This window comes from Copadichromis virginalis, linkage group LG19 (assembly GCF_057382275.1).
Source record: "Copadichromis virginalis isolate Kocher_CV1m ecotype Utaka linkage group LG19, C_Virginalis_male_GT1.1, whole genome shotgun sequence".
Classification (NCBI taxonomy): domain Eukaryota; kingdom Metazoa; phylum Chordata; class Actinopteri; order Cichliformes; family Cichlidae; genus Copadichromis; species Copadichromis virginalis.
In genome coordinates this window covers 4,379,077-4,397,634 of record NC_140636.1, presented here as the reverse complement: position 1 = coordinate 4,397,634, position 18,558 = coordinate 4,379,077, and the positions used below count along the sequence as shown (strand labels likewise).

At 44.0% G+C, this 18,558-nt stretch overlaps 2 protein-coding genes across 2 annotated transcripts; one reads left to right on the top strand and one right to left on the bottom strand.

The window, feature by feature from the left end:
- Positions 1-2,228: 2,228 nt before the first annotated feature.
- On the top strand, positions 2,229-7,474 carry LOC146685390 (uncharacterized). The gene is made up of 12 exons (XM_085442399.1): positions 2,229-2,245; positions 2,346-2,568; positions 2,749-2,821; positions 2,914-3,191; positions 3,493-3,572; positions 4,050-4,255; positions 4,371-4,470; positions 4,546-4,708; positions 5,702-5,799; positions 5,929-6,082; positions 6,285-6,411; positions 6,683-7,474. The coding sequence occupies exons 1-12, from the start codon at positions 2,238-2,240 to the stop codon at positions 7,048-7,050; spliced, it is 1,878 nt and encodes a 625-aa protein (XP_085298525.1). The 5' UTR covers positions 2,229-2,237; the 3' UTR covers positions 7,051-7,474.
- A 231-nt stretch (positions 7,475-7,705) lies between these two features.
- On the bottom strand, positions 7,706-10,666 carry LOC146685389 (uncharacterized). The gene is made up of 7 exons (XM_085441452.1): positions 10,567-10,666; positions 9,489-10,165; positions 9,199-9,244; positions 8,872-8,963; positions 8,683-8,793; positions 8,159-8,435; positions 7,706-7,975 (listed from the first exon to the last, which is right to left on the bottom strand). The coding sequence occupies exons 1-7, from the start codon at positions 10,588-10,590 to the stop codon at positions 7,751-7,753; spliced, it is 1,452 nt and encodes a 483-aa protein (XP_085297578.1). The 5' UTR covers positions 10,591-10,666; the 3' UTR covers positions 7,706-7,750.
- Positions 10,667-18,558: the final 7,892 nt, after the last annotated feature.

Below are 18,558 nucleotides of genomic sequence, written 5' to 3'. Positions count from 1 at the left end.
CCAACACCACTGGCCCTGGGAAATGTGCATGATATCGGTCAGCACCACAGGCCCAGGTGTAATGTGGATGGCCTCATCCAACAACACTGGCCGTGGTGAAATGTGGATGGTTTTGGACAGCACCACTTGCGCTGGTATAATGTGGATGACATCAACGACTAGCACAGGCCCTGGTGAAATGTAGTTGGCCTCAGCCAGTAGCACAGGCCCTGTTTTAATGTGGATGGCATGAGCCAGCAATGCAGGCTCTTGTGAAATGTGGATGGCCTCATCTAACAACACTGTCCCTGGTGAAATATGGATGGTATTGGTCATCACCACTGGCCCTGGTGTAATGTGAATGGCCTTAGCCAACACCACTGCCCCTGGTGTAATGTGGATGGCATCAGCCAGTATCACATGCCCTTGTGTATTGTGGATGTCGTCAGCCAGCAACACAAGCACTGGTGAAATGTAGTTGGCCTCACCCAGTAGCACAGTCCCTGGTGTAATGTGGATGGCATGACCAAGCAACGCAGGCCCTGGTGAAATGAGGATGGCCTCAGCCAAAAGCACAGTCCCTGGTTTGGTTAAGATGGCCTCACAGGAAGCACTGTCTCTGGTGTAATGTGAATGGCCTCAGCCAACACCACTTGCCCTGGGAAATGTGCATGATATCGGTCAGCACCACAGGCCCAGGTGTAATGTGGATGGCATGACCAAGCAACGCAGTCCCTGGTGAAATGAGGATGGCCTCAGCCAGCATTAAAGGCCCTGGTGTTGTGAAGATGGCCTCACAAGGAGCACTGGCCCTGGTTTAATGTGGATGGCATCAGCCAGTAGCACAGGCCATTGTATATTGTGGATGGGATCAGGCACCAATACAGGCCCTGGTGATATGTAGTTGGCCTCAGCCATGACCACACCCTGGTGTAATGTAAATGTCCTAAGCCAGTAGCAAAGGCCCTGGTGTAATGTGAATGACCTTAGCCAACACCACTGGCCCTGGTGAAATGTGTATGATATCGGTCAGCACCACAGGCCCAGGCGTAATGTGGATGGCATCAACGAGCAGCAGAGGCCCTGGTGGGGTGAAGATGGCCTCAAAGCAATCACTGTCCCTGGTGTAATGTGGATGGTAGAAGTCGGCATCAAAGGCCCTGATGTAATGCGGATGGCCTCAGCCAAAAGCACAGTCCCTGGTTTGGTTAAGATGGCCTCACAGGAAGCACTGTCTCTGGTTTAATGTGAATGGCCTTAGCCAACACCACTGGTCCTGGGAAATGTGCATGATATCGGTCAGCACCACAGGCCCAGGTGTAATGTGGATGGCATGACCAAGCAACGCAGGCCCTGGTGAAATGAGGATGGCCTCAGCCAGCAACAAAGGCCCTGGTGTTGTGAAGATGGCCTCACAGGGAGCACTGGCCCTGGTTTAATGTGGATGGCATCAGGCAGTAGCACAGGCCTTTGTATATTGTCGATGGGATCAGGCACTATGGAATCAGAACGATGCCACCTTGAAACGAAGCCGAAAAATGGATTGAAACCAAAAAAAAATATTGTAACTGAAATAAACGTACTGAAAAATCTTGTATTGAAACCGAAAAAAAAAATGGATAGTGAAAAACAATTAATTAAAACTGTAATTTTTTTGTTTTCGCTTACAATTTTTTTTTTTTCGGTTTCAATCCATTTTTCGGTTTCAAACCAGTTTTCGGTTTCAAACCATTTTTCAGTTTCAATCTGCTGGCACTGTTTTGGCATCCAGAGGCGCGCTTGAGGGGGCGGGGATTCCGACCCGCATGAATTTGCATACATTATAGAGTCCGTTGCTCGTGCTGACCAAGCTGCCATTTTTCTCTTTTTGCCTCTTTCAATAATGGCTGCATCAAGTTCAAGTGGACCCTCTAAACCACAGGTAAGTAATCATTTTCCGTCGTCTTTCTTTGCTATTTCACTCGACTGGACATAGGTGTAGTTTTTATTAGCTAAATCTGGTGAAGTTGTGGTAAAATGCCAACATTAGCCTATTCGTTGTAGCAAGCTAGCTGGCAGCTAAAATTTGCTAAATTCAGTGATGCCCCTGTCACTTTCAGGAGTTAGAGGCCCGTGTTATAACGGCGGCACAAGATATAATCAACAGGTTAGCTCAAAGTCTTCAGCAACCTAATACCACATGTATACCAAATGCTGAGCACTCTCACGAGCACTCAGTTGGACAAGCCGAGACCCCAAAAGATACAGTGCAGGCGGAGATGGCAAGGTTAGAAATTGTATTGAACCATTATACTTTTAATCATTTGGATTAGTAAAAAAAAAAAAATCCCTGCATTTTGAAAATTATTTCTGCTTCTCACATATAGGTCATTTCCAGGATTTTTTACCAAAAAAAGGGGGAAAAATCGCTTTTCCCCACTCCAAAGTAGCACGCCGAGGCCTAAATCCAGCAAGCCATTCAGTGTATATATATATCTAGTGAATAAAGGCTGCACCAACACTCCTTCTGCTAGTGAGGAGCTGCAGCTGAGCCAAGCAGGGCTGGGAAAGAGATCCCTCATCTTGACTGATGATATGAGCCATACAATGGTAATGTAGTTAAACTTATATAAGAGAAATGCATTTACATAAAAAAATAAACATGTTCTATATCAAATCATAATGATAGACATGCAAATGATAGTTGGTTTGGGTCATATATTAGCACTGATAAAAATATTTCTGAATTATGTAGTTTTACCAATTGTGTCCCCTTATGTACTGTTTTAGATTAATAAACTGATAACTGAAGAATATCCCAAAATGGATGGAGTGCAAGGATGGTTGTTGCACAAGTCATCAGGTGCATAATTTTCCTCTTTGAAATTATTTTTTTTAGATGCTAGTGAAAGTTGAAAATGGTACAATGTTTTTTCTATTAATCTGTGTATTTAGGTGGTCAAGGTAGGAGGAAACTTTTAGCAATTCCTCCTGATGTAAATGGCTACACAGGAAGACTGATCCGCAACGTTTCCAGTGCAGGAAAGACCCTCTTGTATGTTGTTCCGCTACAGCAGGACCTTGATCTTACTCCTCTTCCATCAGATGCAGCTGAATTTCAAACCATGCCAAAGGCTTCTTGTCAGGTGTGCAAGGAAAGTATGCCTCTGCATATCCTAGCACTCCATGTCAACAATTGTGTGAAGTCTCAGTCAACAGAAGAGGAAGATGAGGTGAATTTATGTTATATTGTGGAATATTGCCTTATTAACAGTCTATAAATATTTGGGATATTTGTGCACGTAATTATAGAAGGCTTTTTTTTGTGTGTGTGACTATTCTGTTTTTGTTAATGTACAATACATTGTAGTAATTACAATTGTACTTCATAGACTGATGTCCAGCTTCTGTCTGTCATGAATTCACCAAGTTTTTGTAGAGAGCCTCTTGACATGAAGCAGGTGATAATGTTCAATCCACATATTTACAAATCATTGTTTCTTTTATGTTTTAACAGTATTTTTTTTTCTCTAGGACATGAAAGAATGCCCAATCTGTGTTTGCTGCTTTCCAGTGAATGAGATTGCCCAGCATGCAAGCCTGTGTGGTGAAAGGTTCGTTCAAATTTATACATATTAAACACATTTTCCTATGTTTACATCGGATTCCTTTTTAAAATTTTTAAGCCATTACAGTTTTGAGCTCAGTATGTAGTTACAGTAAATACTTACTTGGTCCACATTTTAATGCTTACAGTATATTTGAAACACACAATGTAATCACCGTACCTATTAAGCTCAGGACCCAATTTAAATGGCAGTAAAATCAGTTAAAAGACATCATAAGTTACATCACATATATTTTTGCTATTGTTCATAATTTTTAGACCTGAGGACAGTTCCACTCACATGACAGACGTTTATGTCAGTACTGACTCTGAGTGCAGTGTGCCAAGCAACAGAACAGATCCTTTAACTGATTTAGTCAGGTATGATTTATATTATTTGCCCTTTCAGATTATCTGGTTTTGTTTATAATACATTTGCTTTCATTTTAAGAAACAAAAAAATATATATATTTTTTTTTCTCAGTGAAGCAGATGTGCTACAGTGGCTTTCAAGTCAGGTGGATACCAGCAAAAACTTTAGGATTTGCATCACTCGCAATGATCTTGTTCAAAGAGGCTTCATTCAGTGGCAACGACAGAAGAAGGCTTCCCCTGTGAACAAACTCCACGTGACTTTTATCGGAGAAGCAGGAATTGATACTGGTGCATTAAGCAAAGAATTTTTGACTGGTATAGCTATGTACATTGTACTTACAGTTCAGATATTGAATATGGCCAAATCAAATTAAGATAAAGTATAAGGTTAACCCTTTAAATTATTTTGTCTTTCTGTATCTCTATGTAGAAATGATGCATGGTATTGAGACTCGACTGTTTGAAGGCAGTGGCAAGAAGGGAAAGAGTCCTGTCTACTCTATCAGTGATTTAGAAAGTAGTTTCTACAGGTTTGTCTGTTTTTATACATTTCCGAGGATTATGTAGCATATGAAGCATGTTAAATATTTCTTTGTATCTTGCAGAACTGCAGGAGAAGTGTTTTCAGTGAGCCTTGCACAGGGAGGTCCACCACCATGCTTCCTGAGAAGCTGGTGTTATCATTTTCTTGCAACAGGAAACTTCGATATTCTTCAGCTGACCAAAGATGATGTGGATGACACAGAATATAGGTCTCTAATCGAAAAGGTGAGCTGTGTTTGTACAGACTAGTGGAAAAGTGCTGATTGTTTGTGTGTGTATACAGTGTTGGGGAGTAACGTAAGACATGTACCGGCGTTACGTATTTAAAATACAAAATATGAGTAACTGTATTCCGTTACAGTTACCGTTTAAAAAGGTGGTATTTAGAATACAGTTACTTTGTTGAAATATATGAATTACACAGCGGCAGCGTTACGGTTGCCATGGTTACAGGGTGACGCGTGCTCTCTCTGCGACTGTGTGTTTCCTGGATGAGAGAGAGCCTTTTGGTTGTTGTTGTTGTGCTAAGCTAATAGGCAGCGTTACAGTCATAGCCCTAAAGAATGTAGCCTCATGGACAGTCTAGTCCGTGCTGCAGGGAGAATGGACTGCCATACTCGTTATGTGTCTGTGAGCGAGGAGGGAGAAAAAAGAAGAGTGGACAAGTACGAGTTGTCATCAAGCAGAAACGGGAGCTGGAAGCATGTAAATATAATAATAACCACTTCAGCCAAGAAGAGAGCCTGACGAGCCCAGTTGTAAGTAAGCTATTAAGACTCGACTGTACACCGTGTTCGTGTTTTCCTCCGAAACAATAAGTTCCTTTGCAGCAGCCTTTCAACGCCTCTCTCTGTCTCTCACTAGCAAATTTGACCCAGACAACAAAGTAAAGCTAGTATTTGGCTTCGAGCCCGACACGAACCTGACATATTAGCCAGAGGTCCCTTTACTATGGTTCGGAGCCGCGGACCTTCAATAAGAGTAATAAATCACATTTATGTAGTTGTAAATAGCATGATAATATATTAAGTAATCCAAAGTATTCAGAATACGTTACTCTCATTTAGTAACGTAACGGAATACGTTAAAAAATACAGTTTGGGGCCTGTAATCTGTAGTGGAATACATTTTAAAAGTAACCTTCACAATACTGTGTGTATAGTTGCATAATTTCAAAAACTTGAAATCATTTATTGTTTTGTTTTTGTATGTTTTCAGGTGGAAGTGGCAGACAACCTGACAGACCTCACTGAAGACATTGTGAGCTGTGGTTACACAGGACTTGTGAAGTTGGACAAACGGGACAGTATAATAAGGTAGTATATTTTAATAGACAATATACCAACCAGACACATTTGAAAGTAATATTTTGTAAGTTAAAACCCTGGTTTAGACCACCATACCCCATCAGTTTCACTAATGACTGTGTTTGCTTTTCTAAATAGATCAATTGTTGTGTATGCTACGGTGCGTCTGACTCCAATGCTACAGCAAATCAGAAATGGCATGAAGATCTACAACCTTCTGGAGGTGATTGGAAGGCACGAAAGTCTCTGTTCAAACCTGTTTGTTCCCAGCGATGAGAATGATGATACAGCGGTAAATATGTCTTTATTTATTTCAGGTGTTTTGTTTTTAGAACAGATTCTAAAAATACATGTGATGCAGTAATAGCCCTGTGAGGACTTTTTTGTTTCAGCCTTTATTTAGGTTGCTCAGATTAATGACTATTGAAGAATATATATATTTGTTATTGTTTATTTGAAATCACAACACGTGACACCCCCCAAAATCTCTTTAGCCGGATGCTGATTACATAATGAGCATCCTTGAGCCTGAGCTGAGTGAGAGGGGAAGTCCAAGGCATGCCAAAGAAAATGCCATCATCAACTTCTTCCAAGACTTCCTGGAGAACCTTGAAACCTCAGGTTTGTGCCGTCGGCCAGTTACTGATATTATCATCAAACCAACATTAACACAACAGCTGTTACAAATATAGTGTTGTAACATTTCTTTCAAACGTACTGTACTCTGCAAAATTGTCATCACGGAACTGAAATCTCTGTAAAGATTTGTTTATATGTTTTGATGTTTTATACAATCTACCACATGTCTAAATGACAAAATTGGTTTTGCATATTAATAAATTTTGTGGCATGACAGTTAAAGATTTAAAGTAAGTCAAATCTGCTTCTTCAGATCAGGATAAAGACAAAAAGAGCTGTGAGTATGGGATACAAGTCCTACAGGACCAGGAACAGGACCAGGAAGAATACTGGATTTCCAAACACCAACCACCGAGAATGTCTGTCCCAGCGATTATGCAGTGGTTAACTGGACAAAGACACAAACCATGCCTTCCTTCAGAAAGGGCAAGTTTTAAAATACATGTAAGATTTGAGCATCAATGCAAAGATACGATGCCTGGACACTACATATGTTACCCACTTGTAAGTGCCTGCACAAACACAATCATCTTTCCTGTGGCACACATGAACTCATACACCGAGTTCACAGAATTTATGACAACAGCTGTCACAATGGGGAGAGATTTCAGCCGTGTGTAGTTGACACTCAAATAGCATGCCATCACAAGTTATGCAGTATTGCACTGTATTTCTACTATTTGTGTAACCCTTTAGACCTATTTCAGTTCTTGGAACAGCGTAAGAAAGGAAAAAAGATTTACAGTTAGATTATTTTTCCATGTTGTTTCACTTACTTTTTGTTCTTATAATGTTAAAAACTATGTTCACAAAACGGAGGAGCCCATTCAGAAGACTGCATTCATAAAAACTTGAGTCTAAGATTCAACTTGTTCGCAAATTAAATTCTGTAAGTCTGAAGAAGTTTAAGTGAATTTTGTTTAAATATATTTTCTGTATATAAAGCATGTAGTTTTATTTTGTTACAGAAAAGTTTTCCACTGTGAAATTGTAAATTTATTGATATCGCAACTGTTTTGCTGAAAATAAATATTCTTACACTTGATGAATTGTTTTTTTCAGTCATTAAAATGATATCATTTAATTGTTTAGAGTATTTATTGGCATGACATGTTAAACAAATTTAATCAATCCAGTTACAAAAACATCAGACATGAGATGCTTAACTGACTGTGGCTACTTTAAACATGAAGTTATAAAAGGTGAAAACAGTATTTGATGCAATTAAAAAAGATATAATCTGAAAATACATCTTAAGATTGATTGATTTGCTATTTTGTCATTACAATACAAATAATGTGGTCAAATCCTATGAGAAAGGCTAACTGAGTGGGTTCTGTTGTGTTACTGAATGAACTATGATGTAGTTCAGCACTCTCTCATAAAGGTCTCTTCCGTTGTCAAAGGAGGGACTAAGAGGATGAATGGCTGCCCTCAGTCCTGCCATCTCCTCAGGCCCCAAAGGACACTGTATTGGTGGAAGAACTACACCACCACTCTCTGGTCTCGAACAGTCAAGGTCCAAAGAGAAATGTTCTTGAATGTCCTGAAAATCCACTTGCTTTTGTTATGAACAGTATAACTATAGTATGCAGCAATTAAAAAAGTATGTTAAAGTCTTTAAAAACAAAGACAGGTGCACATGTTAAATATATGCATGTCATGAATTTCAAGGTACAAAAACATAAGCGTTATAAAACATCTGTAATAGCACATTTTATAGTCATACCTCAGTGTTTTCTGGTGGAGCGACAGGATTTTGAAGAAGTCCAATAGTCCAAAGTTGATTAGGCGTAAGATTTTGTTCTGTTCGCAGTGCATGATTATCCCACCCGTTCTTGAAAGTGTCAAGGTCCTTCTGCAGACGTTCCACAAAGATGTACTGAGCACAGAACAGGTGGAGGCTGTTGGAGGGGTCGAGCAGGCTGTCTTCCTCAAGGTTGTGAAGTAGCTCATAATAAACACTGGTTACAGCCATCCAGACATCACGCCACAAGCGCTCAACTCTACAACATAAAAAATATCAAAAGAACAGTAGTTTACAAATCCAGGCTTGTACCTGTTTTTGATTTACTAATGATAAAAGACCCATGTATTTAAAAATAAATGAATAAATATTGAATAAGACGCTGGTGAATGTGATGATTGATTTGGGTTTACAAGAAAGAGATGATATATATATATATATATATATATATATATATATATATATATATATATATATATATATGCTAAGTCCTGTATATAACTTACCTTTGATTGTGAACACTTTTTCTTGAAATGTAGCTTGCTCTGCCACAACCACGAACAGTAAAAATGCAATGAGCAATGCCAACATTTTCGACACCCTGGTCTCCTCTAACTCTGCATGACGAAATAGAATACAAACAAGTGTTCAGAAGGTTGAATAATAATATAGCATGTATCAAGGTTGTACATTACCTTAAAGGAAAGCCAAACTGTTCAACAGAGCTCACAAAGAAGCCTAATGCAGTTGATGCCTTGTTATTATTTCCAGCACCAAGGTACATTATCTGGAAAATAATTTATGAATAACTGATTTTGTTTTGAAGAAACAAACACAATATCTAACCAACTAAGAACACCTGACAGTTATATACTTTCTTAAAGTAAAATAAAGACAACTCAACACTAATGAACGTAAATTTCTTGTCAAAGGAGTGGAAGAAGAATACGCCACTTTCTCTCTATAGGGTAGTTAATTAATTTTGAGAAAAGAAATTGTGATTGCAATGGAATATTGTTTACCTTTCGCGAATAGCCATCAATCCCAGCAAATATAACTATGCCATATCTAAAAAAGAAAAATGTGAAACACACACACACGTCCAAGTATAACATTTGTCCACAAGTCAGAATTTATCAACTTGTTTTTTTCTTTGCTTACTAAACAGGAATTTTTTTTTTACTTTGTAGAAATAGAAATTTACCTGAATCCTCTAACCGTTAACGTAAAATGCCTTATGCTCAAATCATAAATGAAAATAGTTACAGTGTATCCAGAGTACTGAACATACAAACACGTACTGTACACAAACCTGATGAGTTTGTGGTTTGTATCTACATGGACCAATGAGAGGGGACCTTTTACAGAGTACACTCTTCTTGCAACACAGCCGACAGATGCCATCCTTTCTAGGATTCCTGCAGCATCTACCCTATGCATCGATGCAGACACTTGCTCCCATTTGACACGGTATCCCATGGCCTGCAGTTCCCCCATCATCATTCGATAGCCGATGTGTGGCAGTCTCCTTTTAACTGATCTAACAAGGCTGTCCAGCTCATCATCTGTGACACTGCTATATGATGCATGCACTGAAAGTCCATACTCTTGCATCCGACGAAATAATGTCCTTTTGCTGACACCCAGAAGCCGAGCTATACTTGGAATGGAAAATTTCATGTTGATGAGGCTTTGCAAACATTCTTCTGATATACTAAGTTTACGTTGTCCTCCCGCTGTGTATACAACATCAACAAGAGAAGAATGTGGGTGTCTCTCTCCGTCTTGAAAATTTATCAGTCTCAAAAGATTGGATAAGGCATTAAGAATATCTTGTGGTACTGCTAAAATATTACCAAATGACCGTATAAGTCTCAATTCATGACTGATGACATAATGCAAATAGTCCATATCTACAGGTCTGCGTTGTACAGCTCCATGAAGCTTTGTTAGCAATCTTTCATAGAACTGCCTCCTTATTAATGGTACCTGGAACAGAAATTGATACATTTGCTAATTGTGCACTAATGACATATCAATCTATGCATACGTACATGAACACAACAGGAAGATAAAGAAATTAAATCATTTACATCAACAACTACATCCATTTCATAGGACTTTTAATGAATTTTAGTTTAAAATACATTTGTGATTTAAAAATACTTAAAAATGCAAAATATGTGAAAACTTTTTGTCCAGATTGGAGCAGAATATTCATATTTAAAATTAATTTAGTTACAAATGGCTTGGTACAGCACCCTTTTTACACTGACAGACAGGCAACTATTTTGTTTTAAAGAGTACGGCAAGCAAAGATGTATAAAAAAAAACAGGTGACCTGCAACACTGCCATAAAGACATTACTTGCAACCCTACACTTGTCTTACCGTTATGTGCCTGGAATCTGCCATTGCTTAATATGTTATCATCACCACTGGCCATCAGGAGTAAGGCTCTGGCACCCTTGTAGATACCTTTGCAGTTTGAACCTCAAATCCCTGTACTGCAGAATCCATTTCAAAGTTAAAGTGTTTGTTTATTCACAAAAGAGACAGGGGCATCACTGAATTTAGCAAATTTTAGCTGCCAGCTAGCTTGCTACAACGAATAGGCTAATGTTGGCATTTTACCACAACTTCACCAGATTTAGCTAATAAAAACTACACCTATGTCCAGTCGAGTGAAATAGCAAAGAAAGACGACGGAAAATGATTACTTACCTGTGGTTTAGAGGGTCCACTTGAACTTGATGCAGCCATTATTGAAAGAGGCAAAAAGAGAAAAATGGCAGCTTGGTCAGCACGAGCAATGGACTCTATAATGTCTGCAAATTCATGCGGGTCGGAGTCCCCGCCCCCTCAAGCGCGCCTCCGGATGCCAAAACAGTGCCAGCAGATTGAAACTGAAAAATGGTTTGAAACCGAAAAATGGATTGAAACCGAAAACTGGTTTGAAACCGAAAAATGGATTGAAACCGAAAAAAAAAAAAAATTGTAAGCGAAAACAAAAAAATTACAGTTTTAATTAATTGTTTTTCACTATCCATTTTTTTTCGGTTTCAATACAAGATTTTTCAGTACGTTTATTTCAGTTACAATATTTTTTTTCGGTTTCAATCCATTTTTCGGTTTCGTTTCAAGGTGGCATCGTTCTGATTCCATAAGGCACCAATACAGGCCCTGGTGATATGTAGTTGGCCTCAGCCATGACCACAACCTGGTGTAATGTAAATGTCCTAAGCCAGTAGCAAAGGCCCTGGTGTAATGTGAATGACCTTAGCCAACACCACTGGCCCTGGTGAAATGTGCATGATATCAGTCAGCACCACAGGCCCAGGCGTAATGTGGATGGCATCAACGAGCAGCAGAGGCCCTGGTGGGGTGAAGATGGCCTCAAAGGAAGCACTGTCCCTGGTGTAATGTGGATGGTAGAAGTCGGCATCACAGGCCCTGATGTAATGCGGATGGCCTCAGCCAAAAGCACAGTCCCTGGTTTGGTTAAGATGGCCTCACAGGAAGCACTGTCTCTGGTGTAATGTGAATGGCCTTAGCCAACACGACTGGCCCTGGAAAATGTGCATGATATCGGTCAGCACCACAGGCCTAGGTGTAATGTGGATGGCCTCATCCAACAACACTGGCCGTGGTGAAATGTGGATGGTTTTGGACAGCACCACTTGCGCTGGTATAATGTGGATGGCATCAACGACTAGCACAGGCCCTGGTGAAATGTAGTTGGCCTCACCCAGTAGCACAGTCCCTGGTGTAATGTGGATGGCATGACCAAAAAACGCAGGCCCTGGTGAAATGAGGATGGCCTCAGCCAGCAACAAAGGCCCTGGTGTTGTGAAGATGGCCTCAACGGGAGCACTGGCCCTGGTTTAATGTGGATGGCATCAGGCAGTAGCACAGGCCTTTGTATATTGTCGATGGGATCAGGCACCAATACAGAACCTGGTGATATGTAGTTGGCCTCACCCATTACCACACCCTAGTGTAATGTAAATGTCCTAAGCCAGTAGCAAAGGCCCTGGTGTAATGTGAATGACCTTAGCCAACACCACTGGCCCTGGTGAAATGTGCATGATATCGGTCAGCACCACAGGCCCAGGTGTAATGTGGATGGCATGACCAAGCAACGCAGGCCCTGGTGAAATGAGGATGGCCTCAGCCAGAAACAAAGGCCCTGGTGTTGTGAAGATGGCCTCACTGTCCCTGGTGAAATGTGGATGGTATAAGCCGGCATCACAGGCCCTTGTGTAATGTGGATGTCCTCGGCCAACACAACTGTTGAATGGCCCTGGTGAAATGTGGATGGTATAAACAAGTAGAACAGGCCCTGGTGTAATGTGGATGGCCTCATCCAGCACCACTGTTGGATGGCCCTGGTGAAATGTGGATGGTATCAACACGTAGCACAGACCCTGGTGTAATGTGGATTGCCTCATCCAGCACCATAGGCCCTGGTGTGTTGATGATGGCCTCAATGGAAGCACTGGCAGTGGTGTAATGTGGATGGCCTCATCCAACAACACTGGCCCTGGTGAAATGTGGATGGTTTTGGACAGCACCACTTGCGCTGGTATAATGTGGATGGCATCAACGACTAGCACAGGCCCTGGTGAAATGTAGTTGGCCTCAGCCAGTAGCACAGGCCCTGTTGTTATGTGGATGGCATGAGCCAGCAATGCAGGCCCTTGTGAAATGTGGATGGCATCATCTAACAACACTGTCCCTGGTGAAATATGGATGGTATATGCCAGCACCACTGGACCTGGTGTAATGTGAATGGAATCAACGAGTAGCACAGGCACTGGTGTAATGTGGATGGCCTCATCCAACAACACTGGCCCTGGTGAAATGTAGTTGGCCTCACCCAGTAGCACAGTCCCTGGTGTAATGTGGATGGCATGACCAAGCAACGCAGGCCCTGGTGAAATGAGGATGGCCTCAGCCAGCAACAAAGACCCTGGTGTGGTGAAGATGGCCTCACAGGGAGAACTGGCCCTGGTGTAATGTGGATGGCATCAGGCAGTAGCACAGGCCTTTGTATATTGTGGATGGGATCAGACACCAAGACAGGCACTGGTGAAATGTAGTTGGCCTCAGCCAGTAGAAAAAGCCCTGGTGTAATGTTGATGGTCTCATCTAATAACACTGTCCTTGGTGAAATATGGATGTATTGGTCAGCATCACACACCCTGGTGTAGTGTGAATGGCCTTTGCCAACACCACTGGCCCTGGTGAAATGTGCATGATATCCAGCACCACACGCCCAGGTTTAATGTGGTTGGCATCAACGAGAAGGAGAGGCCCTGGTGGCGTGAAGATTGCCTCAAGGGAAGCACTGTGCCTGGTGTAACTTATCCACATTACACCAGGCTTCTACCGGCCTGTGATACCGGTAGAAGCCAGCATCAAACTCCCAGGTGTAATGTGAATGGCATCAACGAGCAGCAGAGGCCAAGGTTGGGTGAAGATGGCCTCTCAGGAAGCACTGTCCCTGGTGTAACTTATCCACATTACACCAGGATACATTACACCAGGCTTCTACCTGTCTCGGGCCACCGGGACAGACTGTGTGGAGTGAGTGGAGGACCCAAGAGCAAACAGAGGTGAGGACACAAAAACCGGACTTAACAGAAGGCGAGCCTTTATTTAGGGCCGAAAACTTAAGGAACAAGGCAGCAAAGCAACTGAGGGAAAACCTGAACATAGACTGGGAAAACTATGGCTAAACAAAGTACAAACTAGGACTAGTTAAGGCTGGGAAACTATGACAAGGGGTAGGGGAGATAACACAGACGACGCGACACAGACTGTAAGAAACACAGAGACTAAATACACATGAGGGATGATCAGGGGAAGTGGCCACACATGGGAACACAGCTGACACACATGAACTTAACGACAGGACAGGAGGAGTGAGCTGAATACACAGACAGTGAATGCAGGCCTTCAAAGTAAAACAGGAAACATGAGACATGAACCGGGGAGACGTAGTACAGGGGGAGGTGACATAACTGACAGCATGAACTTGACAGTACAAGACACACAGACATAAACACACGAAGGGCAAGGGAGACGTAATGCAAGGGTGACATAATTACAAAAAGGGCTGGACTACCTTAAAGAACCTAAGCAAACAATAAACATCAAAATAGGTTAAGCATAACACACTGGGTCACACGACCCAGGACCATGACACTACCGGCCTGTGATACTGGTAGAAGCCGGCATCAAAGGCCCAGGTGTAATGTGGATTGCATCAACAAGCAGCAGAGGCCCTGGTTGGGTGAAGATGGCCTCACAGGATGCACTGTACCTGGTGTAATGTGGATGGTAGAAGCCGTCATCACAAGCCCTGGTGTAATGTGTATGGCCTCAGCCCACAGCAAAGGCCCTGGTGTGGTGAAGATGGCCTCACTGTCCCTGGTGAAATGTGGATGGTATAAGCCGGCATCACAGGCCCTTGTGTAATTTGGATGTCCTCGGCCAACACCACTGTTGGATGGCCCTGGTGAAATGTGGATGGTATCAACAAGTAGCACAGGCCCTGGTGTAATGTGGATTGCCTCATCCATCACCACAGGCCCTGGTGTGTTGATGATGGCCTCAATGGAAGCACAGGCCCTGGTGTAATGTGGATGGGCTTATCCAGCACCACAGGCCCTGGTGTGTTGATGATGGCTTCAATGGAAGCACTGGCAGTGGTGTAATGTGGATGGCTTCATCCAACAACACTGGCCCTGGTGAAATGTGGATGGTTTTGGACAGCACCACTTGCGCTGGTATAATGTGGATGGCATCAACGACTAGCACAGGCCCTGTGAAATGTAGTTGGCCTCAGCCAGTAGCACAGGCCCTGTTGTTATGTGGATGGCATGAGCCAGCAACGCAGGCCCTTGTGAAATGAGGTTGGTATCCGCAAGCAGCACAGGCCCTGGTGTTGTGAATATGGCCTCACAGGGAGCAGTGGCCCTGTTGCAATGTGGATGGCATCATCCAGTAGCACAGGCCTTTTTATATTGTGGATGGGATCAGCCACCAACACAGGCCCTGGTGAAATGTAAATGTCCTCACCCAGTAGGACAGGCCCTGGTGTAATGTGGATGGCCTCAGCGAACAGCAAAGAACCTTGTGTGGTGAAGATTGCCTGACAGGAAGCACCACTGGCCCTGGTGTAATGTGGATGGCCTCAGCCAGTAGTACAGAAACCTTGTATATTGTGGATTGCATCAGAAGCAACACAAGCCCTGGTGTGGTGATGATGGCCTCACAGGAAGCACTGGCAGTGGTGTAATGTGGATGGCGTAAGCCAACAACACTGGCACTGGTGAAATGTGGATGGTATTGGCCAGAACCAAAGGCCCAGGTGTAATGTGAATGTCCTCAGTCAAAAGCACAGACCCTGGTGTGGTGATGATGGCCTCACAGGAAGCACTGTCCCTGGGGTAAAGTGTATGGCCTAAGCCAACAACAGTGGCCCTGGTGAAATGTGGATGGCATCAGCCAACACCACTGGCCCTGGTGTAATGTGGATGGCATCAGCCAGTATCACAGTCCCTTTGTTTTTTGTGGATGTCATCAGCCAGCAACACAATCCCTTGGGAAATGTGGATGGTATTGGCCAGCACCAAAGGCTCTGGTGTGATGTGGATGGCCTCTGCCAACAGTACAGACCCTGGTGTGGTGAAGATGCCCTCACAGGAAGCACTGTCCCTGATGTAAAGTTTATGGCCTCAGCCAACAACAGTGGCCCTGGTGAAATATCGATGGTATTGGCCAGCACCACAGGTCCTGGTGTAATGTGAATGTCTTCAGCCAGTAGCAGAGGCCCTTGTGAATTGTGGATCGCATCAGCCAGCAACACAAGCCCTGGTGAAATGTGGATGGTAGCAATGAGTATCACAGGCCCTGATGTGGTGATGATGGCAACACAGGAAGCACTGGCAGTGGTGTAAGCTGGATGGCATCAGCCAACAACACTGGCCCTGTTGAAATGTGGATGGTATTGGCCAGCACGACAGGCCCTGGTGTAATGTGAATGGAATCAACGAGTAGCACAGGCACTGCTGTAATGTGGATGGCCTCATCCAACGACACTGGCCCTGGTGAAATGTGGATGGCATCAGCCAGTAGCACAGGCCTTTGTATATTGTGGATGGGATAAGGCACCAATACAGGCCCTGGTGATATGTAGTTGGCCTCAGCCATGACCACACCCTGGTGTAATGTAAATGTCCTAAGCCAGTAGCAAAGGCCCTGGTGTAATGTGAATGACCTTAGCCAACACCACTGGCCCTGGTGAAATGTGCAAGATATTGGTCAGCACCACAGGCCCAGGCGTAATGTGGATGGCATCAACGAGCAGCAGAGGCCCTGGTGCGGTGAAGATGGCCTCAAAGCAAGCACTGTCCCTGGTGTAATGTGGATGGTAGAAGTCGGCATCACAGGCCCTGATGTAATGCGGATGGCCTCAGCCAAAAGCACAGTCCCTGGTTTGGTTAAGATGGCCTCACAGGAAGCACTGTCCCTGGTGTAATGTGAATGGCCTTAGCCAACACCACTGGCCATGGGAAATGTGCATGATATCGATCAGCACCACAGGCCCAGGTGTAATGTGGATGGCCTCATCCAACAACACTGGCCGTGGTGAAATGTGGATGGTTTTGGACAGCACCACTTGCGCTGGTATAATGTGGATGGCATCAACGACTAGCACAGGCCCTGGTGAAATGTATTTGGCCTCAGCCAGTAGCACAGGCCCTGTTGTTATGTGGATGGCATGAGCCAGCAATGCAGGCCCTTGTGAAATGTGGATGGCCTCATCTAACAACACTGTCCCTGGTGAAATATGGATGGTATTGGTCAGCACCACTGGCCCTGGTGTAATGTGGATGGCATCAGCCAGTATCACATGCCCTTGTGTATTGTGGATGTCGTCAGCCAGCAACACAAGCCCTGGTGAAATGTAGTTGGCCTCACCCAGTAGCACAGGCCCTGGTGTAATGTGGATGGCCTCATCTAACAACACTGTCCCTGGTGAAATATGGATGGTATTGGTCAGCACCACTGGCCCTGGTGAAATGTGAATGGCCTTAGCCAACACCACTGGCCCTGGGAAATGTGCATGATATCGGTCAGCACCACAGGCCCAGGCGTAATGTGGATGGCATCAACGAGCAGCAGAGGCCCTGGTGGGGTGAAGATGGCCTCAAAGGAAGCACTGTCCCTGGTGTAATGTGGATGGTAGAAGTCGGCATCACAGGCCCTGATGTAATGCGGATGGCCTCAGCCAAAAGCACAGTCCCTGGTTTGGTTAAGATGGCCTCACAGGAAGCGCTGTCTCTGGTGTAATGTGAATGGCCTTAGCCAACATCACTGGCCCGGGGAAATGTGCATGATATCGGTCAGCACCACAGGCCCAGGTGTAATGTGGATGGCATGACCAAGCAACGCAGGCCCTGGTGAAATGAGGATGGCCTCAGCCAGCAACAAAGGCCCTGGTGTTATGAAGATGGCCTGACAGGGAGCACTGGCCCTGGTTTAATGTGGATGGCATCAGGCAGTAGCACAGGCCTTGTATATTGTCGATGGGATCAGGCACCAATACAGGCCCTGGTGATATGTAGTCGGCCTCAGCAATAACCACACCCTGGTGTAATGTAAATGTCCTAAGCCAGTAGCAATGGCCCTGGTGTAATGTGAATGACCTTAGCCAACACCACTGGCCCTGGTGAAATGTGCATGATATCGGTCAGCACCACAGGCCCAGGCGTAATGTGGATGGCATCAATGAGCAGCAGAGGCCCTGGTGGGGTGAAGATGGCCTCAAAGGAAGCACTGTCCCTGGTGTAATGTGGATGGTAGAAGTCGGCATCAAAGGCCCTGATGTAATGCGGATGGCCTCAGCCAAAAGCACAGTCCCTGGTTTGGTTAAGATGGCCTCACAGGAAGCACTGTCTCTGGTGTAATGTGAATGGCCTTAGCCAACACAACTGGCCCTGGGAAATGTGCATGATATCGATCAGCACCACAGGCCCAGGTGTAATGTGGATGGCCTCATCCAACAACACTGACCGTGGTGAAACGTGGATGGTTTTGGACAGCACCACTTGCGCTGGTATAATGTGGATGGCATCAACGACTAGCACAGGCCCTGGTGAAATGTAGTTGGCCTCAGCCAGTAGCACAGGCCCTGTTGTTATGTGGATGGCATGAGCCAGCAATGCAGGCCCTTGTGAAATGTGGATGGCCTCATCTAACAACACTGTCCCTGGTGAAATATGGATGGTATTGGTCAGCACCACTGGCCCTGGTGTAATGTGAATGGCCTTAGCCAACACCACTGCCCCTGGTGTAATGTGGATGGCATCA